This window comes from Phaenicophaeus curvirostris, chromosome 8, assembly GCF_032191515.1.
Source record: "Phaenicophaeus curvirostris isolate KB17595 chromosome 8, BPBGC_Pcur_1.0, whole genome shotgun sequence".
Classification (NCBI taxonomy): domain Eukaryota; kingdom Metazoa; phylum Chordata; class Aves; order Cuculiformes; family Cuculidae; genus Phaenicophaeus; species Phaenicophaeus curvirostris.
The window spans coordinates 29,889,531-29,914,365 of record NC_091399.1 but is presented as its reverse complement, the minus strand read 5'-3'; the positions used below and the strand labels follow the sequence as shown (position 1 = coordinate 29,914,365).

The following is a 24,835-nucleotide window of genomic DNA, read 5'->3' as shown; positions in this document are numbered from 1 at the left end:
TGAGCTGAGGAGGCGCCGAAGCACGGCGGGAGCGGCCGCGGCGGCGGGAGGAGAGGCGGTTCCTGAGCGTCACGGGCTGCTCCCCTTCTGCTTCAGGGTTCGCTGGCGCAGCCCTCCCCCCCACCCCCCGGCTGCGGGGAGAGCAGGAGCCCGGATCTCAGGTAGCCGCTCCGCGCCACCCTCTCGGCGGAGCCCCCGGGGCGGCTCTGTTGAGGGGGAGCTGCGGGTTGGGGGTGTCTGAGCGCGCTTGGCAGCAGCAGCGGGGCTTTGAGAGAGTTTACACCTCTGCAAGCCTCAGTGAGGGCTTATTTTGGTGGGCGTTTAGCTTTTAATGGCAACCAGTGGATGTTTACATTGAGAGCAGCCCGGGGGAGAAGGCCCTGGGGGTGCCGGTGGGTGAGAAGCTGGGTCTGAGCCGGCAGTGTGTGCTTGCGGCCCAGAAAGCCAAGTATCCTGGGCTACAGGAGAGGAAGTGTGGCCAGCAGGGCAGGGGATGTGATTCTGCCTCTCTACGCTGCTCTGGTGAGACTCCACCTGGAGCGCTGTGTCCACCTCTGGAGCCATCAGCACAGCAGGGATGTGGACCTGTCTAGAGAAGGCCACAAGAGTGATCAGAAAGCCAGAGCACCTCTCCTGTGAAGAGAGGCTGAAGGAGTTGGTATTCTTCACTTCTGAGAAGAGAAGGCTCTGGAGGAGACGTTATTGCAGCCTTTTAATACTTAAAGGGGGCTTAGAAAAAAGATGGGGGAAACTTTTTAGCAGGGCCTTTAGCAATAGGACAAAGGGTAACAGTTTTAAAGTAAAAGAGAAGTTTAAACTAGATATTAGGAAGAAATGTTCTGCGTTGGGGTTGGTGACACGCTAGCACAGATTGCTCAGAGAGATATTTCACTGGAAGCATTCAGGGTCTGGTTGGTTGGGGTTCTGAGCAACCTGCTCTGGTGGAAGATGCCCCTGCTTGCTGCAGGGGGGTTGCACTAGAGGACCTTCATGATCCCTTCCCACCCAAACCATTTTACAAACTGTTACTGGGGACGTGAGAGGGGGTTGAGATGCTTAGGGACTGCCTTAGAAACAGATAAAACTCATCTCTGGGAGCTAAAGGAAGCAGCTTGGCAAAGTTTGATGCTTCAGATACCTACAAAGGAAGTTTGTTTGTGTTTGTTAAAAGGTGTTGACATGTTTGCCAAATGATGCGGACCATCAATGTTTTGTGTTTTACTTCATATATTTTGTTTAGGCAACCCTTAAAAACTTTAATCCTGCTCGTATAAATAAGTCTACAGGATTACATACTAATTTCTTAAGAGTGCTTTAAAGTTTGAATGCAAGTTTTGTACTGTTACTTGACTTCAGCCAAGGATTGATTTCACAAGTCTTGAAAGTTTAAGAGAATTCATTGCTGATTTTAAAAAGTGATTAAAACAAGGCTTTTAGAAGCCAATCTAAGTATAAGTTTGCTAAATCAAGTTTCTCAGCGCACTGTGTTTCCTGTCCAAAGCAGCTTTCTTGAGCTGTATCTGCAAGCCTGCATTTTAGCCTACGCAGCTTCCAAGATTGCATAAAGGATCTGTCAGGTGGGAAATCAGTCTTGTGTTGACTTTGTAGCTCATATCCTTGACTACTTAATTGGACAAAGTTTCTGCTTCATTGGCCTGGACTTGAAATGAAAAAAGTACCAACAGCTTATGTATCCTATTTGTTGTTTTCCTTAGTGTTACACCTTTGTTCTTATAAATAATGTTTGAAAGTACTAAGGTTAATCCGTTTTCCTTTCTTATGTCTGTGATCTTCTTCCCAGATTTGTTCCTGAAAGAATGGTCCCTTTCAGTTTCCCTCTGTCAAAGCGTGCGCTTTGGGACCCAGTCCCTATGGGTGATGTCATTGGCTCACACATCGCCTATTACAGGTATGAAAAGCCATTTTAAGCTGCTAAAGGTTAAAATAAACTAATAATTATATAATCCAAAACCTCTTTTTATCTTTTGAGTCTAGTATATTACAAAGAAACAAATTATCTGTTCATTATAAGCATATAGGCATTTTTACTGGAAGGCTTTGAGTTTCCCTTTCTATGATGTCTCACAGTCAAGTGGGTTAGAGGTGCCTCATTCTGAAGTACCTTATAGTTTCTTTGTTTCCTTTCCATGTGGAAAGGTGTAAAAATAACTCCTTGCTTGTTGGGTTTTTTAACATGTTTTATCTTGTCTCTAAATATTTACAGAGAAAAAGAACGCAACTTTTTACAAACTGGATACACGTAGCGTGCTTCAAGTAAAACTTAAACCAGATTTTTGCTTGCTTCAAGAATCTGGATTAAAATTGCAAAAATTCTGATGTGTTTTTGTTTATAATGACTCTGGAGGCAAATCTGAAGCACTTCTTATTTTTTTTCTAGGGCAGGATGTTATTAAAGCAAGTATCCGAGCAAGTGTATGCATGTATGTACATATAAAGGTGGACAGCTCTTGCAGAGAGGCCTCCGCTTATCCTTGCCATGCAATGCTCTTGGAGTTAAAATTAAAGCCTCCAAGTTTTAACTGAGTTTTAAATAAACGACTCTTATTTTTGTGTAGGCACTTCACTTAATTAATCTTGAGCAAGTAGGATATGAGCCATCATCATAGCATTCACCTAAACCAGTAGCTTCCCTTTCAGTTTTGACCTCTTTCCAAGACAAAATCAGATAAGCTGTCTCAAGCTGAAATAATGTTGATGTATTTACTGCCCTATATCCAAACTTGCTACCTTTTTTTTAACTAAGTAGTTATTTTACATACATAGTCTTTCTACATACTTACATTTCTGTGTCATTGAGCCTCGTCTGCTGCTGCTTTAAGCATCTGCACTAAATATTGTGCTAAAATGAGAGATCACAGTGTCAAAGTTAGTTAAGTATTTTGACCTATTCTGCTCTTTAAACTTGGGAGTCTTCTTGGAGCTTTTGTGCTTTGGTCTTAGTATTTCTAACTTTTCCATTTCTAGTGAAATAATTCACTTGTGTTCATCTCCAGTTTTTGTGGCAATGTTGCCCTTCAAAGGAAAAAGCTTTCCTTTCTCCTTGTTATATATTCTCCATAGAAAAAGCCCTTCTCTCTCCTTGCTATTTGTTCTCCATAGGAAAAACGTTTCCCCTCTGATGTTACTTTGCTGGACTAGTCCAGTCAAAATATTCTCGTTGAGATGATCATACAGAGCATCTTGTCATAACCTGACTGCCCTGAGGAGCTCTATATTAGTTAAGGTTCAGGCTGTCATGGACAGATGTGGGCTGGAACAATACCCAGCCTCTTCCCTGGCCACCCTGCTTCTGTGACGTTTGCTGCAGCCAAGCGTCTGGTCTAGAGCTGCTGAGGAGAGGGAAGGGGCTGTGGACCACACTGCTCCAGTCAAAAAGTGGATTTCTTGAAAATTAATATTTGGGGTGATAAAATTCCATTGACATTTTATACAGTGTTGTTAATTCCTACTTTTTTGTTGCTTAGGGCTTTTGGACTTCAGCGTATTTTCTTTTTAAAGGACAGAAAAAATGTGTAAGCTGTTGCAATATAATAAAAACTTTCTAAAATAAGCATTAAAAATAATTTGAGTCTTCACCTTGCTTATTGTCTCTTTTTAGAAACCCGAAGTTATCTATGATGGAGAAAACCTTGCGACTTGCCTATCGTCATGCTAAGCAGCATGAAAAGAAATTATTTTCGTGTTTTTTGCTTGGGACTCTTGCAGTAGATGAAGGTAACTTTAAACATCAGGTGGACACTTTAGTGGTTGGTTAAGCAAGTTGTTATCAAAGAGAGGCAGAGTTGTTGCTCTTGAACTCTAACTTTATTTACTTATTTTAAAGATGAGGAAAGCGTCACGCTAACAATAGACCGCTTTGATCCCGGTCGAGAAGTTGCTGGTGGATCAGGCAAAATTCCAACTGCATCTCTTCCTGGAGACTTTTTGATTCCATGTACAGTTAATGCCTGGGGATCTTCAAATAATGTTATAGTGCAGACTGCTGAAGATATCAGCTTGGCTTTCAAGGTAGGAAGCTCTTGGCAACTTTTGGGTCTCTTAAACCGTCAACTGTCTTCTAGGCAGGAGACCTACGCTCAGGGCTCTCCAGCCGTCATCAGTTTCAGACACAAATAGGAAGACTAATTGGTCATCTGAAATGAGCTGCTCAAATGTCATTGAAAACTGTATTGGAAACTGTTAAAATCTGTCAGTTTTCACAGTTGTTGAAGGACTGCACAGAAATTGCACATGCCAGCTATAGCAGGGTTCAATTCCAGGTTTCTGCTGAGTCAATAAACTGACAAGAGATGTATCTAAAAAGTCCTTGAGCTTGAGCTGGGTGTCTCTGGCTGGCATGCATCATTTCCATAACAAATCTCGGGCTGAAATCTTGCTGTGTGACTGAAGTATTTCAGCTGGTCTGACCACCAAAACCAGCAAGACAACAGTGATTGCAGCAAACTACTTAAACAAGAAAAAACAGCTTTTTCTTTCAGACCTGTCGTGAATGAGTTGCAGTGTTTGTGTAATTGTTGATAAAAAGTATTGCTAGGCAAATGACTTGCAAGAAAGCATGTAAAGCCTTTGTAGGTTAGTAGTTCTGGCTGAAATGTGTACCTGTTGTTTCTGTGTTCTGCTGCAGGCATATAATCTAGTAAATACACCTTCCATTCCTGTAAATGTTTGCCTGAGCCGTTGTGTCTATTTTATAATACAAATAATGTTTACTTCATACCTAAGCTTTTTCATGACACTGCCTCCAGATGTTATAGTACAAATTTCTTGAATGCAGGTAAGAAAGCTTTGACAGTTCACTTTGAGCCTTCTAGTTGCCTCTTATTTTATTAACTTTTGTACAATTTAAGTAACCTCAGGCTTTTTAATACATTGTAAAACAATGACAAGATATGCATAGCTGGATTTCAAGTGTATTTTACATTATTCGCTATATTCAGTATAGCCGTGAGCTTTGGAGACCTGGGTTAATGACTTCTTATACAGTGCCTGTCTCAATAGTAGCTATGATGAATGATTTGAGTTCCTAGCATACAACTTGGATCATGGTAGTCGTATAAAGACAGTTTGCTGTGTTTAACTTTTTTCTCTTTTCCCTCCTTCTAGGGTCTGCAGCACAGTCTGTGCAGTAAAGAATCGCTGGATCTTTCTAAACTGCTCACTGTTAGAGCTCACATTGTTTTCACAGAGAACCTGGACAATCTGCATTTTAGTTTTCACTGGGCTTCTATTACTGCAGCAAATATCTTGGAATACACCCCTGTTAAGTCTGTCCCAATTATTCCCACAGCTCTAGCAAGAAATTTGACCAGTCATATGAATATTGCACAGGTTCAAGGAACTTACAAATGTGGGTGAGTAAAAGGTGATTTCCTAAAGCAGGTAGATGGGTGAGACCTCAACCAGTATTCTGCTTTTTATTAAGGTAACGGGCATAAAAATAACATGACTTCTTAAACTTGGCAAAATGTAAAACATCATAAACAGGAAATAGGGTGGGGCAAAAATATTAACTGGTTCAATCTTAGTTTTGACCTCAGTAAAAGGATCTTCCTACTGGGGCAGAAGGACATGCTGCTAATTAACATAATAAATTAACAGTATTCAGCTTTTTAAACAATATCAGCATTTGCCCTAGAATGAAAATCAGGTGAATGTGAACCAAAGCTATTTCTGTTAATCATCCATATGAGATGGTATTGGGGAATTGTCATTCTGACTGATAACTAATTTAGTAGAGTGAGCTAAGGCTAAATCAGGGAAACTATTTGAAGCAGCTGAATGTCTTTGGAGAATGACCTTGTGAATACCTCTTCAAATTTAACATAACTTCTGGATTTGGTGTGAATGCCATAATATAGAGCAAATTTTGTCTTTCATAATTCTTTGATACACAGGGAATTGATCAAAAGCTGAGCAGTTGCTGTAACTATGGAGAAAGAATAGTTTTGATTTTTTTCTGAACTTCTTTCTTACAGTATTTTTTTAAACCTGTATATGTCTCTCCATGATTTTTCTGAAAGACTGCCTTCCAAAGTACTGAGAAAACCCCTGAACTTCTGTTTTTCAGCTACCTTACTATGGACCAGACACGAAAATTGCTTTTACTGCTTGAGTCTGATCCCAAGGCTTATGCTCTGCCATTAGTTGGAGTGTAAGTGTTTGGCTGTATTTGTACAAATTAATACGTGTATTGATTTAAGATGTATTTGAGGAATTACATAGTGGAAACTGGGTGACATAGCTGTCTCTAACTGGATATTTCTTCTTGTAGCTGGCTGAGTGGAGTTGCTCAGATCTGCAGTCCTCAAGTCTGGGCCTGTTGCTTGCGATATTTATTCAGTTCTTCAATTCAAGAAAGGCAAGTCACTTTTATCTATAAAACATACAAGCTGTTGGCTGTCTAAAAATATATTCCACAGGAATGCATGGCAACATGGGCTCTGCTCAAAGGTATTTAAGGGAATTCTGTGATTTATATGTTACATAGGAGGTAAGACTGTCTGTTTTAATTGTTTTTTTCTGGTTTTGACTTCTACCTTGCCAATTTTTTTGAGTAAAGTGTTGGAAAGCTGGGATGGTACCTCAAAGGAGAAGAGGGTAACTGGTAATATCATTAGGATCACTGCATTTTAATTTAAATAAGAGCCAGCAAACAGGAAACCAGTTTAAAGACTGGTGGGGTTTTGGTTGGGGTTTTGATTTTGAAATTTTCTTATGGGTGTTTTCTTTGACATAGGTTTTCTCCCTGATTGTATCTGATCAGCATATTGAAGCAAATTGACTTACAACTATTACCATCTTGTTGTAACTTTCTGCTAAATATTCTGGTTTTATAGTTTTTGCATTCTGTTTGTGTTTTTTTTTTTTTATTGTGATGCTACTAAATCCTCATTCTCTACATCTTCTCACTTGTAACATTTGCCAAGTTCTATTTATATGTAAACTGAGAGGGAGCTCAGGTGTCTATAGCTTAAAACTGCTCTTCAGGTAAATGAAACTTTAAAGCATGCTGTATGCATAAAAATTACTTCTGTGCAACCACGCTTGCTTTTAAATTATGAATTAAAACCACATTTGGTGAACAGATGTCTGTAATTACAGAATAGATTTTTTTTCCCCTTAACAAATTAAATATGCCCAAATGCAGATAAGAGCCCAATTAGATTATCAGATAGGCAAGTTAGATGCTTGACTCTCATTAACTTTCACTGATTCAGTCTTGGAAGTGGATTAGGCAGATCTGGTGAACCATGCAAACAGAATTAACCTCTGCAGACTAACCGCTTAATCTGTGCATCACACATTTTTAACTCCTAAGTTGTAAGTATATTTCAGAAGTTGTGTGTGAATGCATTTTTCAGGCATCTTGTTCCTACTGCTTTCTCTATCAGATATATTACTTAAAGAAAAAACAAATGACAAATCCTTCACAAGCAAGCATATTTCAAATGCTGCAAAAAGGTAAATTGTTCTGAAAGCGGTACTACCTTTTCCTGGAAATAAGTGTTATTTTCATTGTCCTTGATCTTCTGTATTAAATGTTTACAGTTGTTACTATTCCACTTGTAGAAAAAACTTCAGTATAATTTTTCTTAGAACTGTTTGCTAATGAGCACTTTTTGAACGCTTAGGGCTAAGTGAAAGGCCAAGTGTCTTTATAATACAACTTCATCTTAATTATGGAGAAAAAAAAATAAAACCAAAACCACCCCAAACCACAATCTCCTTGTTACAGTCATTTTACTCTGTGCTATGGTTGAAGTTTTCCAGGAATTTATTTAAAGTACAAGTGATACTAAAAGTTTGAACTAGAAAGTAGACAAATATTCCTGTTTTTCTGCTTTACTTTGATTCTTGTATGTGGCATCAGTTGTACGTCCATCTGCTCTATCTAAAGCTCAGTAGCTCTCAAAATGCAGTGACTCGCCAGTTCCTTAAACTTGTAGCTTTCTCAGTGTATTGAGAAACTAAGGGCCTTCTTCCTGTTTCTTAAGGGTCTTTTTTAAGATGTGTGTTGGTTTTGGTTTTTTTTCTATTTTAGGGTTTTTTCAGAGTCTGGGAGTCTTCTTGTTGTGCTTTATTCATTGACACACAAAGAACCAGAGTTTTATGAGTGCGTTCCATGCAGTGGACAGACTGAACTAGGATTTCAGATCTTAACTTGCAACGAGACAGTACACCTCTTCAAAGTAAGTGGTTTAGTTTCCTACTGTGTCAGGGTATCTTAAAATTTGACTTCTGGTCTGAGTACTCACGGGAGGAGTCATTATAACGTGACCCAAATGGAACTGCAATGTTTGAATGTGATGTAGTTCTATAAAGATACCTCTTTACAGTCATTGCTGTGAATTCAGTTTGTTTCTTAAATTGAGATATGACCTTCAAAGTCTGCAACTGCTGACTTCTCTGATAGCATTAAGAACCTGTCTTTTAAAATGTAGTGTGCTCTGTTGGACTTGGTTAGTGCTTCTTCTTACTAGTGATTTTTTGGCTTTATGAGCAGAGGTTCTGACTTCCTATAGCATTTGTTAATCTGATGTGCAGTGTGTACTCTGGATGCATCTAACGACTGCTATGGGTGATGCACATTGGTGCTTTCTGGAGAGCAAAGCTGGGCTTTGCCTGAAGCTGAACATGAAATGGAATTCAGTGGTTACTAATCTGTAGGTCTCTTGCTGTGCTACAGTAACAAAGCAGGAGCAATTTTATCTTTGTGCAGAGTAACTCTTTGAAAGAATTTGATGATACAATGTCTAGGAGATAAGTAATAATGCTTGAGGAAATTCTAGGAAATCTGTTTCTTAAATGTTTTCCTATGCTTGTACAGAGCCTGGAATTGAATTGTTAATCTGCTCTATAAATGCTCCTGTGCTGTAGCAGAGAAACAGCTCGTGTAATGTGTGTCCTGTCTGTTTACTCTGTTCTTTCTAATTAAATTTCCCTGTTCAGGGCTGCCTTCCACCTTTAGCCTAGGTACAGCATGGCTTTCTGAAGATGACAAGCCTCTAAGAAAGGGTCACTTCTGTTGCCTCCAGGACTTGCCCAGCTGTGTTGTGTGAAACACCATAGGAACAGCTGCTGTTTCCTATAGTGGTGAAGGCTTGTGGAAGAGTGTCTAAGCACTTACAGTAAGGAAGCATCTGCTCATGACTATAATTAGGCCAACAACTTCAGAGCACCAGGGGGAACAGTGTTAAACAGGAAGGGAAGTTGCCTGCCGCCTTGTAGCAGTGAAAGAATTGAGAATTGAAAGTAGAGGACGAGCAGCAAATAATCAGATATAAACATCCTTTGAACTATTTTTTGGGAGTAGTGTCTCAGTGATTAACAGTTGAAGGTGTTGTGCTTCACAAATACAGAAAATTTCATTCCAGAATGTCGAGCCTTCAGACAAGAGCCCTATCCAGTTTGAGTTGAGTGCAGAAAACCAAAATGCAGAAACTGAATTCTTCAGCAGAGTTTGCAAGAAACTCTCTCTTGGAAGGTAAATCTTTCAGGTGTCATTTATACACAGAAATTTAGTATTTACTGAAGGAGGGGTTTTGACCTCTGGTGTGCCACATGTCGGTTTAGCTGTGCATGCTGTTATCTTCTTGCATTAAAATCTCTGTGTGTCCTTTTGTTTAGTCCTAGAGTTAATATTCTTAAAGTAAGGTGGTCAAGCTATGTTCCAAGAGAAACTACTTCTACTCTTGTTACTGGTGGTTGTAATTTACACAGTGAATACTACTAAAAAGGCTTCCTTATTGACGGAGCTCAGTATTAAGCTTTCTGTGAGATCTGTCCTTTGGAGCAAATCTCTAATTGAAATCTGCCTAAGTTGGTAAAAATTCCTTTTTCCTGCCAGCTTTTCAGAGCGGCAAGAGCTGGATAGATTAATACTTTTAAGAACCTTATTTATGCATCAAGTCTTTATCTATGACTAAGATCGCCTTTCTTTTCCTTTAAACAATGTTAGAATATTTACTGAAGCACTCCTTATCTTTCCAATTCAAATCAGTGCTTTGCTGTTAGAATGTCACTTAAAAATCTGGATGTCTGAGGGTGCAGGGAGCGAGGGTTACCGATTTTTTGCCCAAAACCAGTGTTTGTATTTTCACTCATCTTAAAACTGTTTGCATTGTGAACTCTCTAGCTAACCAGGGCAGAGGTGTACAGCAGCTGCTTCTTGAAAGAAATTATGCTGATATCACACTGTAGATGGCATAGGGAAAAACATGAAGATTCATGTCACTACTGCCAAATCTGACAAGCAAACGTTTTTAGTTTCATTTATATTGGTTTTAGTCCTCCCCAAGGCTGTTCACCCAGCAAGTTGTCAGCAAGTGATCACGACTCTGGTGTAGAAGACGAGGATTTGTCCCCCAGACCAATTCCAAGTCCTCATCCAGTGACCCAACAGGTAACTGAGTAAATAATTGTTCTAGGCATCTCAGATGTAACACTTAGAGCAGCAAAATTCATTGTGAGGGGACTGGAGAGTATAAAGCTTGTATTAAAGTGCTAGGAGGGGAAAACAGAACTGAAGAAATGGACCAAGAGTCCCAATTCCTGCTGTAGTTTACCTGTCTTTTTTTTCCAGGATTATAGACACTTTAATTCCTGGATGTGCTGGGATTTGGGAACCTTGCTGCTGTTAAATGGAAGAGCTGTGGTGTCTGAGGCAAAGATAGAGGCAGCAAACTTTCTTCTTTATTTCTGAGTAAATTAAATGAAGATTATCTGCTCTGTTTTGGTTTTTTTTTTCTGAAGTGTATACAAGTATAATGAAATAGCAGGCCTTGTGCAGCATACATCTAGAAGGATGTGACACCTGCGATGATCCTTCACACTTTTTTAAGGGGAAAGATGAATACCCTGAAATGTGCTCCAGGATAACATGGAGCATTCATTTGGTAGACATGGCTATATGAAAGCAAATCTGTCTTCTATGTATGATCCTAGATAACTTGCTGCTTTTTCTGTATCTGGATTCTCCAGTCTTTAGAAAGCTGCTCAGTGTCATTGGTTTGGAGCTGGTAATGGTAATGTACTGTAAATTAAAACATTTTCTTTGAAATTCTGCCTCTGAAGAGCTGAAAGACAATATTTTCAAATGATCTTAGACTTTCTTGTATAATTGTCCCTTCAGGTTACCAAGATCTTTCCTTCAGTTCCTGAACTGTCACTTGTTTTGGATGGCAGTTTCATAGAATCGGGACAATTGGCTAAGCCTATGGGGCCTTCAAATGCTAAAAGTCTACCCTCAGTGCTACGTCAGCCTATTAATAAGAAATGGTGTTTGGGATCTACATCGTATCCCACACAGCGCTCTGAAGACAAGCAAAACTGTTCTGCTAATATGGGAGATCCCACTTTGAGGCAGTTACCCAACCATGTAAACCAGAAAATTCCAACCTCAAGGCCTTCCAGAGGAAAGCAACCTCTAGTGCAGCAACAGGTACACTGTAAGAAAGCTTGTCTTCAATCAAGAAAAAGTTCTGGATCTTCTTCTTCAAGCCCTTGTGGTGGGCCTTCCCCGGACACGTCTGTGCATCACCCCAGAAAGCCATCAGAAAGGCCTGTATTAAATCCCGATGGAGTTGCACAGCAGGGAGAGAATCCAGTCAGAAGAACATCAATACCCAATTCCAAGCAGCTTCCTGCTGTTACACAACCAGTCCTCTACACTTCTGCTTTTTCACCACAGAGCTGCAGAAGACCACCAGACCTGCAGGTGCCAGTTCAAGTGCCAGCTTGCTGTCCAACCAGCGCGTGCAACTGTCAGTTTCCCACTACAGTCCAATATAATCTAGTAAACTCACTGCAAGGAATTGGTAAGGTGAGCCCTAAACATGGAGCAGAAATCCAGTCAGAGCTGGCCCAACAGAAACCATGTGCAGTGCTCCATCAAAATATTGTTTGTCCAAATGTTTGCTGCAATCCAGGATATACCACAAGCAGCCCTATAAGCATGGGATGTCATGGGAAAATGGGGAACTGTTCTCTCGACGATAGCTTATCGCCTGGAGTAAGACTTCTTTCGAGTGCAAGCCCCTCCAGTCTGCAGTGTTGCGCAGCCCACTCGCCGTGCCTGCACACACCCGCTTCTAAAGCAGCATCGGATAATGGAATGATGGGATTATCTCCAGATGCGTACCGGGTTCTTACAGAACAAGATAGACAACTCAAATTACTTCAAGCTCAGGTTTGTGCTAATGGCAGGTTTCTCCTTTGTCCTCTTGGTAATTATGCTTTGATAGTTCCTCTGTCAAAGGAATTAAATGAGCTATTGTCTATCCTTGTTGGAACAAGAGACCTTGTCATATCAGGTCCAGTTTGGGAGCGCAGGAGGGTCATGATTAGCTCTGCTAATTGGTGTCCCTTAAAACAAATTAATACTACTTTACTGTTGAGAGAAGACTCTGGGGAGACCTTAGAGCGGCCTCCTAGTACCTGAAGGGGGCCTACAAGAAAGCGAGGGAGGGACTTTTTACAAGGGTATGGAGTGATAGAATGAGGGGGAATTGCTTTAAACTGGAAGGGCAAGATTTAGATTGGACATTAGGAAGAAGTTCTTCGACATTAGGAAGAAGTTCTTCAACATTAGGTTGAAGCCCTTCACTATAAGGTTGGTAAGACACTAGAACTAGTTGCCCAGGGAAGTTATGAATGCCCCATTCCTGTAAGTGTTCCAAGGCCAGGTTGGATGGGGCCTTGAACAGCCTGGTCTAGTGGGAGGTGTCCCTGCCCATTGCAGGGGGTTGGAACTGGATAATTTTTAAGATCCCTTCTAACCCAAACCATTCCATGATTCTATGAAGACTCCTGATTATATTTGGATTTGGTTTTATTTATTGGGCTTTGCTGTTCTCCCCAAGTTCTGTTTTGATACCAGGTTGCATTTCTCCAAAATCAGCCTTTTGAGTTACACTGTTGGCCCTCTATTTTGTAAGTGTGATTTGGGGCTGAAGAGACAGAGTTCAAATTTTGCTGCTGGTGATGAATGACAAGAGTAGGAATAGGGAAGTTCACATACGCTACCTGTTTTTCCTGCTTAAACTAGAAAATTCAAAGCAGAGTTTATGCACAAGGGAGGGAAAACTCTTCTAATTGCATAAATGTAGCCCTCTCTGTTAGGATATTTTTCCATGGAGCTTTGAACTAATTGGTGAACAGGGTGGATGCCAACACTAGACTGAAGATTGTGCAGCTGTAATTTTATCATTTAAGTTCATAATTTTGTAATTAATACAAAGTTGGTTTAGCAGGGTGTAGGGATAGTTGGCATATAAACGCTTGGCTGGTAAGTCAGTAATAGGCTTTGTATATGAATGAAAGGGACAGAATACTTCCAGCAAGTGTAGTGCAAATAGGCTTTACTCAAGTTGTCTTGCTGTAGTTCTGCCAGCATGCTTAAAACCTCTTCTTTGCTAGCTCTGCCAGCACCAAAATTGATGTTTTGATTTATGCTGCGTGCACTGCTGAGAACTGGAAGGTTATCAGACTCCTGTGGCAATGCAGCCTGGGTTTGAATCCAGATCTCAGAGGAGCCCAATTTAGTAATTCTCATTTGCCTATTATACTTCATATTTTATTGTATGAATTATAACATACTGATAACTGTTACAGATCCAGCGCCTACTGGAAGCACAAGCTCGTCAGGCTTGTTCCTCCGAACCAGCTGCAGCAATCCATGCTCTGCAGCCTGAGAAGCAAGGGGACCTTGTTTCTATGGAAACACAGTCCTCACCAGGCTCACACATGAGGACAAGTGTGAGCATTGCTGTGAGCACAGGTAACGCTTTATTCTTTAAAAACAGACTGGCATTGCCTTTTCTGGATGTTTCTGTGATTTGTTTGGGCACGGAGGGAATGTTTTTCAGAATTGCTGAGCATATGCAAATATGCAGCGATATGAAATCCAGCTAAGTTCTCTAGGTGTTATTTGCAAGTTTAGGGTGAAGTTACTTCTGTGTTTGGGCTGCAGTGATTGCCATCACTGGAAAAATTATTTGTCCAATAGTTTTAGCAAGGTGTTCTGTTTTAAATTGGGCCTTACTGAATAAGAAAAAATCCACATCTCTTACTTTTCAAAACAGTATATTAATTAATTGCTTCTCACTGGTGTTCTATTAAGTATATTATTGATGTGTTTTTGCAAGTCGTGCATTTACATGCATAGAGGAAAGACTATTTGTTTTGGTTTTAGCAAGTCGTGCAGCTGTGATTGTAAGGTTACATATTAATGTATTGTTTCCTGTTAAATACATGGAAATATTGTGGTTAGCGTGGAGGAAATTTTCACACTGGCTCAAGGTCAGTGCATTAAAATGCTTTAATACAACCATTTATTTTCATCAAACGTGCTTTGGAAGAAACAAGAACTTGAATGATGTTTTGGCAACTCTTGGCTGCTCTAAACCCTAAATCAGCTTTTGAATGGTGACAGAAAAAACACACGTGAGGAAATGATTCCCTTAGCTTTATAAAGCCAAAGAGTCTCAGAAGATAGTAGTGACTTTCCTCAAACAGCCAAATCTCTAATTCTTTTCTAGGTGCTAGTTTATTTTGGAATACAGCCTCAGAAAAACAAGATGACTCCATGCCACAAGGGAAAAAAGAAGATGAAGAGATTTCTAAGGAAGACATAAGCATTTCAATTAATGCTGAACAAGATGCAAGTAATACAAGTATTGCTTCTTCCTTAAAGGTGGTTGACATACCCAGCTTTGTAGATAGTATTCATCTTGTGGAAGAAGGAACTAATCAGAACACTCTCCAGTAAGTAACCAGAAATACCTTGTGTTCGCATAATAAGTTGAACTGCATTTCGTGAGTTACTGCTTCCGTAATATATTTTTTAGGAGTTATAGTCACCTGACTTCAGTTGTTATGTTCTTTCCTTCCTTTGTTTTTTAATTAGGCTTCAGATTGTACAGCTCACTGAAACACTGTTGCCTTTAGAGTCTGCATTTATCAGTCATGCACATTTGGCTACCCTACCTATCAGCAGCAGCTGATGGTAAAAGCCTTTAACGTGGAAAAGCGTGTACAGTGCTGGCAGCATTCCCTTTCTTACCTTAAATCCTGAGGGGGAAAGGCGACGCTGCTGTAGTCAGTTGTTTTCCTAGTGGCTTTTCTCTGTCAGCATTCAGAACCCTTTCAGTTCTGAAGGGCTTAAGACTGTTCCCTGAATTTCTCTACATTTTACGCCCAATTACTTTGTGTAGTGAATGCAGGTACCAGCTTCACTGATGTTAAATTAATTATTTTTAAGCTCAGATTCTTTATGGTGCCATGACTAATCTCAGACTAATTTGGGAAGTGACTTTTGAAATATTTTTAATTATCTATATGGATGTTATTTTTACACAGGGAACCGCTCAGCAATTTAGCATTTAATGATCTAATATTTTCTAAGTATAAAAAGCCAGAGGAGGAGGAAAACCCTTCCAGTTAAATTAGGTTTCTAAAATAACTGTATTGGGAAAGGTAATTAAGCTTTAACTTAAATATTCATAGTCCTTGATTAAAGTATTATTTGTAAACATATACTGCAACCAGAAATGTTACAAATTCAAATCAATCCCTGGCATCTTCCTAAAAAAAATATGTTATCCTAAGGTTTTCTTCAGCTTGGATTCATGAACTTGTAAAATAGCTGTATAAGTACTGTAAGATTATACTTACTGTATATGTGTATATATACAGTATATGTATACATACTGTAAGATTGTAGAGCATTGCCCAGATTTCGTTGAAGGGAGGGAAGCAATTTTGGGAATGATGAATAATTGCTAGTGTAACAGTAACTGATAACCTACATTGACTATCTAGTATGCCACGTGATTTAAATCTTATCGCTTTCAACACAGGCAATTGATCAGTTGTGTTCTGAAATTCCCTTATCTTACACTTGTCTCCTGAGGAGGAACAGGAAGGGGGAGGAGGAGCGCTTGGGGATCTTCTCGGGATGATAGTATTATTGATATGTCTGGCCTGAAAAGGTTTCTGCGATGCACACACCAGCAGCTAGATGAAGGGAATGCAGAGCATCGCATTGTAACTCATTCTATGATGTTTACCCTGTTTATCTGGAGATGTCGGGGTAGTTTATGGTTCTTCTTTCACATCTGTTATTGATAAATATTTCAGCTAGGTGTTTGTTCTCAGTTCATGACACTCAATCTGCATTGTGTATGTGTTTACCTGTCACAGTGTCTTTAGGAAGCTTTAAAAGCGTTTTTAAGCTACTGCAGGAATCTCCTTATCAGTAAAGCAGCTTACTTGTAAAAGCAGCTCTTTCAATAAGTCATGTTTCAGAGCATATGGAAGATACATCACTCCTAAATGCTTCTAATTGTCCATAAAAATGCTGAAAACATAAGACAAACTTCAAATTGTTAGTAACTTTTAATTTCATTTGCTTTAAGGTTAAGTCGTAGGCTGTCATTGAGTTTTGACTAGTTTGTAGAAGCCATTGGCATTTTCAAATTATCTACTGAAAAACTAGTCAGGCTGTTGTAGTTTCTCACTGCAGGATGTATTTCCTCAGTCCTCAAGTGACTTTTGAAGCTGCAGAAAGGAGCAAAGCCTCTAGCAGAGGATGACCAAGAATTGTTAGGATCCGTTTCCAGTATTCTATTTTATTCTTCTCTTCTGGTGTTCATGAAAAGGCAAGGTACACGTAGTGATACTTGTGCTTTCAGTTTCAAGGAAATATCTATCTCTGTTCTGTTTCAGAAATGCAAATGTTTCCCAAGCACTTGTTCGCAATTCATCCTTGGAAGAAAGTATTAGCGTGTCTTTACAGAAAGAACCAACAGAGGGAGCCAGCAACCACGTGGTGGTAACAAGTGAGCAAAACTCGGAGCCACCCGCCTCGCTGCTGCCTCGACATCCCTCAGAGGATCAGAAGCTTTACCAGGACTTACTGGTAATTCATGTAAATCTGAGATTCTGCACTGGACAAAGCAGCGCACTGCTGAAGTTTTGATGTGGTATTGGCATGAATTAAAATTGCGTGTGGGTTTCCAGTTCACATGTTGTGCTCTACAGAAAAGTTCCAAGTTTGTGGTTCTTTTTAAGATTTCAGTGGTTGTTCTGTACCTCGCTCTTCCATGCATACAAAGAGTACTGTCTAAGAAATAACTCTTTAGTTCAAAGATTACGTCAGTTGATAACTTCCTTAACTAGTACCCTTTAAAACAGCACAGTATTTTACCTTCAAATCCCTTAAAGGGCACATACTCATAGTCTTCAAGATTAAAGTATGTGATGTGTTTAAATTCAGAACTGACTCTTACAGAAAGCTGGAAATGTAAGATGTTGTAGTGTTCAACTGCACTGCTGTAAGTTTATGTGAATCTGAATTTGGCATCTTGTGTCAGAACAAGCTCTTAACCTATCTAGTTGTATTTTAAGTTGCATAAGAGTAAACCAAGGCTTTGGGTTTCGACAATTCCTGCATGTCATGATGTTTTTGTCTGTGTTGTCTCTCCCCTGCTCCGTTTTTTTTTTATAGGGCCAAGTAAACCACCTCTTAAAGTCCTCGGAAGAGCGAGATCATCTGCCTGTAAAATCAGGATTTGTGACTGATGATGGTCCAAAGCACCAGGATGTTGGGGATACAACAGAAATGGCTTCAGAAACTGACACGGGAGTGGTGGATAAAGAGAGTGTGATAAGTGCTACACTCAAACAGCTCAAAAGTCTTGGGGTGACAATTGACTCACCTGGCAAAATGAAGAAAAACACACACAAAGTAGAAAATGCCAGGTAAAATACTGGTTGGTTTTGAGCAGTAATTTGTAGATCCAACCAAAAGTGAAGATTGGCTCAGTAAGCAAAGAGGAGAGACTGTTCGCTGCCACTGGGGATTTATTTGGCAACTTGGTCCACATTTCCTGCAAACATGAAACGCTGGCTCATGCTATGGGTATTTCAGATAGGTTTGAGAGCTCTGCTAGCAAAACTCAGATTATTTAAATATAACACAAGTAGCTCTGGCTGTTCCCTAGAACAGTTCCCTAGAATAATAAGGAAGCTGTTTGAGTAATTTCAGTCCTTTGGGTTGTGTAAAAGTGTTCCAGAGAAACACTGGACTTGGGAGACTGAATGCTAAGCAGCTATATATTTTGTCACTGCTGCTTAACCCTTGTCTTGCACTTCACCGGTGTAAGGGAAAATTTTCTCATGGCTTTGGTAAATAATCAAGCCTGGTTCTGTCCTGGTCACTTGTTATTGTGAGTGCTTTGACTTGAAAAGGGGAAGCTGCAGTGGCTGGGGAGGGAAACGTTTTTGATTAAACAGGAGGAGGAGCAGAAATAATATCTGAAGAAGGTGTTTAAGGCACAGAAGTTTACTTATGTAGTTGCTCAGGGGTAGGCTGGTTGCCCGGTACAGCTTCATCTTCATCCTTATTGTGTCCGTGATGACTGTTAGGTTAATAAAAAAACATAGCCATCTCCTAATTATCATTCTTCTCAGCTACATATCAAAAGCTGTTTCCAGTCATACCATTTCTATGATCTTTACTCTCATTTTCACTTGAATCTTGTCAGGTTTGTTTTTTTGGTTGTGGGGTTTTTTTTTTTTTTGGTTTCTTTTTGTTTGTTTGTTTTTCAAATATCTGAGCTACCTTCCTGGCTGGAGAGTCTGTCAGTGTTCTTTTAATGTCGATAATGCGCTGATGAGTGAACCCATAAAGACAAAATTGGAATTCTTGGGGTGTTTTCAGAATTTGGGAGCAGGGCGGGATTCTTCCTTCTGCCACTTTCATAACTGATAAACAATTCGGAGAAAAGATCTACAGCTTGTTAGAAAAGGGAACAAGAGTGCAACTCCATAGCATAATTAGTGGTTGTTCGTCTGAGTGAGGAGGTTACTCTTCCTCAGCAAACTTCAGAATCTATGCTCAGTGAAATAGGAAGACTCTTAACTCTCCACACAAGGACTTTGGGTTTATGAATTAGTACGACACATACTAAATACACTGGCTTGTAACCACTACCAGTGTACCAGAGCGTGTCCTTTCAGTCTTTAAACACCTGCTGCATACAGGAAATTGGTGTACCAAGCAATGGAGTGTAGGAGCATTTCCCTTGTTGAAGAATGCCTTCAAAACCTAGAGCCTTCCAGGCTTCTGGTACCAGGTGAGAGTTTCTGTAAGAACCCTGGAATTGACATGCATTGGGGAAAAGGAGATGTTCTTGGTCTCTGTTGTTGGGCTTCTACCTTCTATCTAGAAATACATTTTGGGTTGCGTGGCAACATCTAGAGTTTTAGAATTAAAGACATGTAATGTTCCAGTTACTTGTGAGAACAGACCAAGAGCTCAAACCTGCATTAAAAACAAAAAACAGCTTTGAAACCTGCTAGAGGGTGGGCTCTTCTTTATGTGAGGGTTCAGGTTAGTATTGAATCAGAAGGGGATATCATCAATTCTTTAACATAGTATTTGGATACTGTCAGTGTAAGGAGCTGGAGCTAAGCCTGTTAGTAAGTGCAGGGCATATGATCTCAGCACTGAACAACCTGTGAGCTGTGGTTGTCAGAAGGAAGGATAAATCGGTACAGCAAGCAAACTGAAATTACCAAATTATATTGTGAAATGCATACTTTTCCTTGTAACGCTAAACTAACTTCTCAATCCTTTATTTCAGCATATTAGCGTGCATAAATCCTGAAGCGGTGGTTCCTGGACTAAATTATATGTCGTTTGCCAATGTCAGCATGTGCGGCTTAACTCCTAACGTTGTTGATCTGAGCATGGAAGCAAACGCTATAGCGCTCAAGTATCTCAGTGAAAATCAGTTATCTCGACTTTCTCTCAGTCGCTCAGGCCAAAATCCTCCTGCGGATTTCTCTTTCCAAGACATCTGGCATACAAATATGGACAAGAGCATGGTGGGTCTTAGCTTAATTTCCCCAAACAATATGTCTTTTGCAACCAAGAAGTACATGAAGCGATATGGGCTGATACAGGGCAGTGACAGTAGTGAAGACGAGGAGGAGCCGCAGGTTCAAGATGTCAGTTCTGGCACTGTCAAAAGCGAAAGTGTGCTGGGCAAAAACCGTACCCCTTTGTTGGATGCCTTCAACCACTGGAGTGAATTATCCAGAAGGATTGATGGACAACTTCCCATTCATCTAGAAAGCCACAGCAGAGAGTTGATGACTAATGCTTCTCCACCGGAATTAAACAGCCCTGTATTAAGAAACATTGCAAACGATGTTTTTCCTCCCACAACAGATCAAGCAGATGAAAACTCAGTTCAGGTTTTAAAGGATTTAAAATCAAAACCCAAGTTGTTACCTGGGAGGGTTGAATTCACTGAACAACCTGTCAGGAAAGATGAAGGAGATATTCAGGTCTTTCCTGGAAACCCGCATACTCCAACCCTTGAAACATTAAACCAGTCGAACAGCATGAATTCTGTTGGCACCATTCTTGATGTGAAACAGCTCAGACAGTTGCCAAAGTTGTTCTGAACATCCCCGGAGATGGCTGCAACCACTATTTCAAATCTGAGAGGGACCCCTCTGTAAAAGACTTCAGGAAGCCAAGGATTAAGCCATCTTTGAAGAGATCACTCTTTTGTAGCGACGTAAAACTTACAGAACTGAGCTTTCAGCCCAGACTGGGGACAGTCACCTCTAAATGCCTGGTTGAGTCAGTGCTGAGCAGCATTGATGGGTGCACTTTTGTTTACAGTCAGGCATGATTCTAAAGTGAAAGGAATGGACTTGAGCCCAAGATGTACTCTTAATATACTTTTAATAACGATGCTTTTTAAAATGTTCTGACTTTTTTAAAGCACTGATTTTTACGTGTTCTTGCCATCTGCGAGCCATTGCTGCTGCATGTGGCAGGGCAGGGATAACAGAGCTAAAGCACTAATTTCTAGACATTTGCGGCAATGCTTGGATTGCAGTGTGTGAGGTTGTGTCTGGTGGGGAGGGAAATATAACTGTGCCTTTACTTTGCATAAAATTATTTTTAATTCAGCCGGAGTGGCACAGGTAACTTGGTGTCATGAACTCTTGGAAGGAAATTGGAAAAACTAGCACTTTTTAAATTTTTGTGATTTTTTTTTTCTGAATTAATGTTTTCTATTTATTTAAGTACGTATTGCTCATAAAGGTCAAAGTTTCCATTAAACAAAACTTCAGTTGTGTCTGTAGCCTTTATTTGAGCCACGTGCCCTTCCCAGTCACTGTTTAGAATGGCTAACTGGAAATGTATGTTAGTTGCTACTGAACTCTTTGGGAGTTCTGATGCTGGGATAAGCAAAAATAATTGATTTCATTTTGTTCTGTATTAACATACAAATATTCTGTCATCAGGCACTATGGTTTATTAGGGAAACAACCCTTTTCCGTAACCCTCTGATGATGATATTCCACAAGCTGGAGAATTCGGTTACTTATTTATTAATGACTCTAGTTCTGTTAAGTCTTTGACTTTTGTTCGATTTGTAGGTGTTTGTGGTGACTTTATATCGTTCCATAGTAACGTCCAGGTGCCAGTGCTGGCTGTAAGGGCTCAGCCTTCCTTTGGCAAGTACGTCCGAGGCCACCGCTCAGCCAGCGTGACTGTGCTCTAACACACCTCTGTCCTGACCTCTTGGTCTTGGAAATGAGACACCGGTGCTGGAAGCAGCAATTCATTCCAATTCCCACCGCTGCTGACAGGAGGACAGTGCGGAGTGACGACCGAGCCATCTGTTTTCTCACTGGCCGCATCAACGTGCTTTAACGGGAGTTTGAACAAACTTTGTGTTAATGATGGCATTGTCTCAACAGGAGTTCAGGCTGCGGTGCTGACCTCGTCTTTCCTGTGCCAAGGCTGTTAAACTTGAGATTAAAACACCCCATGTTGAAGGCCTGGGCCTTTCCCCCACAACACAAAGGGCTGCACTCTGGGTCCAGAGTATGCTTGACGGGGTACTAATTGCTAATTCATTTATTACAGGGACAGGAGTGTGTTTTCAATCATCTGCCACTTTTGTGGATTAAGAAGCCATTTGCTGTTCCAGAGCCAGTACAGAGAAAGGAAGGCAGCAGCTCCTTTTCAAGCTGTGTCAGAATTTTTTTCCTCTCGTGCAGTCTCTTCCATCAACAAGAATATTTGCTTCCTTTCAGGAAAGGTACTACTTTGCTGCGCTGGAAAATAAAACCTTTCTCATCCCTGAATCTCCCTGGGATCTGGCGCAAGCTTGTTATTGGGCAACGCATTTTCTGCTGAATCAGTCAAAAAATAGTTAATGTTTTTTGAACATTCCAGTGAGATGAATGAGGCAATTCATACCTCTCAGCTATTGTTGTAGGGTTTTGTTCTTTGTTTCCTATTGTAAAATGTCTGGAAACACAGGAAGATGACAGTTGTATTGGTTAATATTTTAAAGACTTTCTTCAAATGCTTGAGGGCTAGGAACGATTTTAAAACAAAAGCCAAGCTCCTCGCACACAGCTCAGGACAAGGGTGTGGTGTTATGTTAAGTTACACAAATCATATAATCCTGGACAGCAACCTCTGCACAAGTGAAACATTAATTTACTTGACCAAAAAAAACCCACCCTTCCCTCAAGCGGCCTTTTCCTTTCCTACTGTAGTGCTGAGTAATTTCAAGATTCCTGGATTTTTTTAAATTCTTTTTTCCCCGCAGCATTTACTGTATCTTGGAGTCAAAAAAACATGGAAAGCTGGGCTTGGCTTTGTTAACCCTGAGCGCCGGGGACCCAGCACAAGCGCCGGCTCCCTCCACATTCACACACCAACACCTGAGGTGGGAGGGCAGCGTAGTTTAAGGCTTTAGTGTTGGGTTTGCTTCTCTTATTCCTATCTATCTTTTATTAGAACAGGCTGCCCAGGGAGGTGGGGTTGATTCACCTTCCTCGAGGTGTTTAAGGGATGGGTGGACAAGGGGCTGAGGGACATGGTTTAGTGTTTGATAGGAATGGTTGGACTTGATGATCCAGTGGGTCTCTTCGAACCTGGTTATTCTATGATTCTAAATACAGACCTCACTTAAAATGTTTTGGGCCTGCTCAGAGCATCGCTGATGCTCCTTCATGGATGGTTTTGGTGCTTCTTACTGCAGGGCTTGCTTTGCCCTGTGAAAATCAGGGTGAGAGGGGAGCTCCGGGGTGGGAAACCCACCCGGGACAGGGTAGTGGTGGGGGGAAAGGTGCTGCCACCTGCCCCACCGGGGTCCCCGTTGGAGCATCCGTGCGGGAGGCGATGCGGGAGGGCAGAGCGACCCCCGCCGCGGCTCCGGGTGCTCAGAAGATGCTCGGTTTCCTAATCTCCCCCGCCCAGCGCCGGCTGTTCTATCTTTAACGCTTCCTGTTGGGGAGAGGAGCCGGCATGAAAACGCTCGTGTTTCCTGGCGGGAGGCACGGCGGCTTCTCCCGTCGTGACCGTCGCTGCCCCGCTCGCCCCACGCTCCGCGCCGGCATCGTGCGGGCTCCTGCCGACCCCGGGGGGGGAGCGCGACCCTCCCCCCCCCGGCCGCATCCAGAGCGGGAGGGCGAAGGGAAGGAGTGAAAGGAAGAATAACAACTCCGGCATTTCCCCCTGCGGGAGGGAGCGCAGGTGGCGGGGAGACAATAGGGACCCCCCGCTCCCCCCAGCCCCGCTCTGACAGGAGATTTCGTTGATTTTCGGCTGCCCCGGGTAGCTCCATCCCCCGAGCTATCGCAGAGCGCTCCCCGACGCTCTCTCCAGCTGCGGGAACGGACCCCGGGCCCCTCAGCATCCCTGCCTCGCCCTTCTCTCCCTCTGGCAATTTGGGAGGCCGGCAGAGCCGTCCCGTCCCTCGCCAGCGCCATGGGGAGTCCCCCGACCCCTACATTCGTTCCCCCCTTGTCCCCCAGCAGCCGCTCCGTTCGTACAGCGGCTCTGGCCAAGTCTGGGGTGTCCCCGTCCCCCCTTTCCCCGCAGCGGCCGCGCTGAGACCCAGCCCCGACGGGGTGGGCGGCCGGTCCCGGTCCCCAAACCCCGCTGGCTGCCCCGGGCGGCCGAGGGTCCTTTCTCTCCCCTTCCCCAGGTCCCTCTCGTCCAGGGAGGGGGTTGAGTCACCTTCCCTGGAGGGGCTTAAGGGACGGGTGGACGAGGTGCTGAGGGACATGGGTTAGTGGTTGATGGGAATGGTTGGACTCGATGATCCGGTGGGTCTTTTCCAACCTGGTGATTCTCTGATTCTACCCTTAGCTCCGACCTCTCCCCTCATCCCAAATTCCCCGGCTGGGTACCCTCCTCACCCCCCAGCATCCTCCAGCCCAGCAATGATGCTCGGGAGATGCGATAGGGATAGTGCCCCCCACTTTAGCCCTTCAGAGGCAGGGGGGGAAGGTTGGGATGGAGCCACTTCTCTCCAAAACATCTCCCCTCGATGTGCTTTTTTCACCTCCTCTTGTCCCAAACCAGCTCACACCCCTTCCCTCTCTTTCTGTCAGCATCTCCAACAATTTATTTTGGCTCATTAAATTTAATTAAGAACGGAGTAGGTGTTCCATATTTAATAAATGTTTAAAAAAAAAAAAGCAAAAAAAAAAAAAAAAGCAGGGGCATAATAACCTCCAAGAGGACTAAAATAAAGAATTGCTATTCAGATGCGGGCAGACACAGTGCAATTTTTTATTACTCTCTCTCTTTTTTTTTTTTTTTGCAGTGTCTTTTTAAGAGCATCTAAGCACACACACATAAAAAGCTAGAAGGCATGCATTCCGGAGTTATTCCTATGCATATCCCTGCAATAATTTTCCGCTTTCCTTCGATAAAATTGCCAAATAATAATGAATCATTTCATAAATAATGGGTTTAGAA

At 41.7% G+C, this 24,835-nt stretch overlaps 1 protein-coding gene across 1 annotated transcript; it reads left to right on the top strand.

The window, feature by feature from the left end:
• Window positions 1–1,803: 1,803 nt before the first annotated feature.
• STIL (STIL centriolar assembly protein) lies at window positions 1,804–21,182 on the top strand. The gene is made up of 15 exons (XM_069863059.1): window positions 1,804–1,909; window positions 3,620–3,735; window positions 3,845–4,029; window positions 5,125–5,372; window positions 6,089–6,172; window positions 6,293–6,379; window positions 8,063–8,210; window positions 9,396–9,505; window positions 10,309–10,423; window positions 11,153–12,208; window positions 13,633–13,798; window positions 14,559–14,784; window positions 16,747–16,939; window positions 17,528–17,781; window positions 19,668–21,182. Exons 1-15 carry the CDS (start codon window positions 1,818–1,820, stop codon window positions 20,494–20,496), a joined length of 3,909 nt encoding a protein of 1,302 aa, XP_069719160.1. The 5' UTR covers window positions 1,804–1,817; the 3' UTR covers window positions 20,497–21,182.
• Window positions 21,183–24,835: the final 3,653 nt, after the last annotated feature.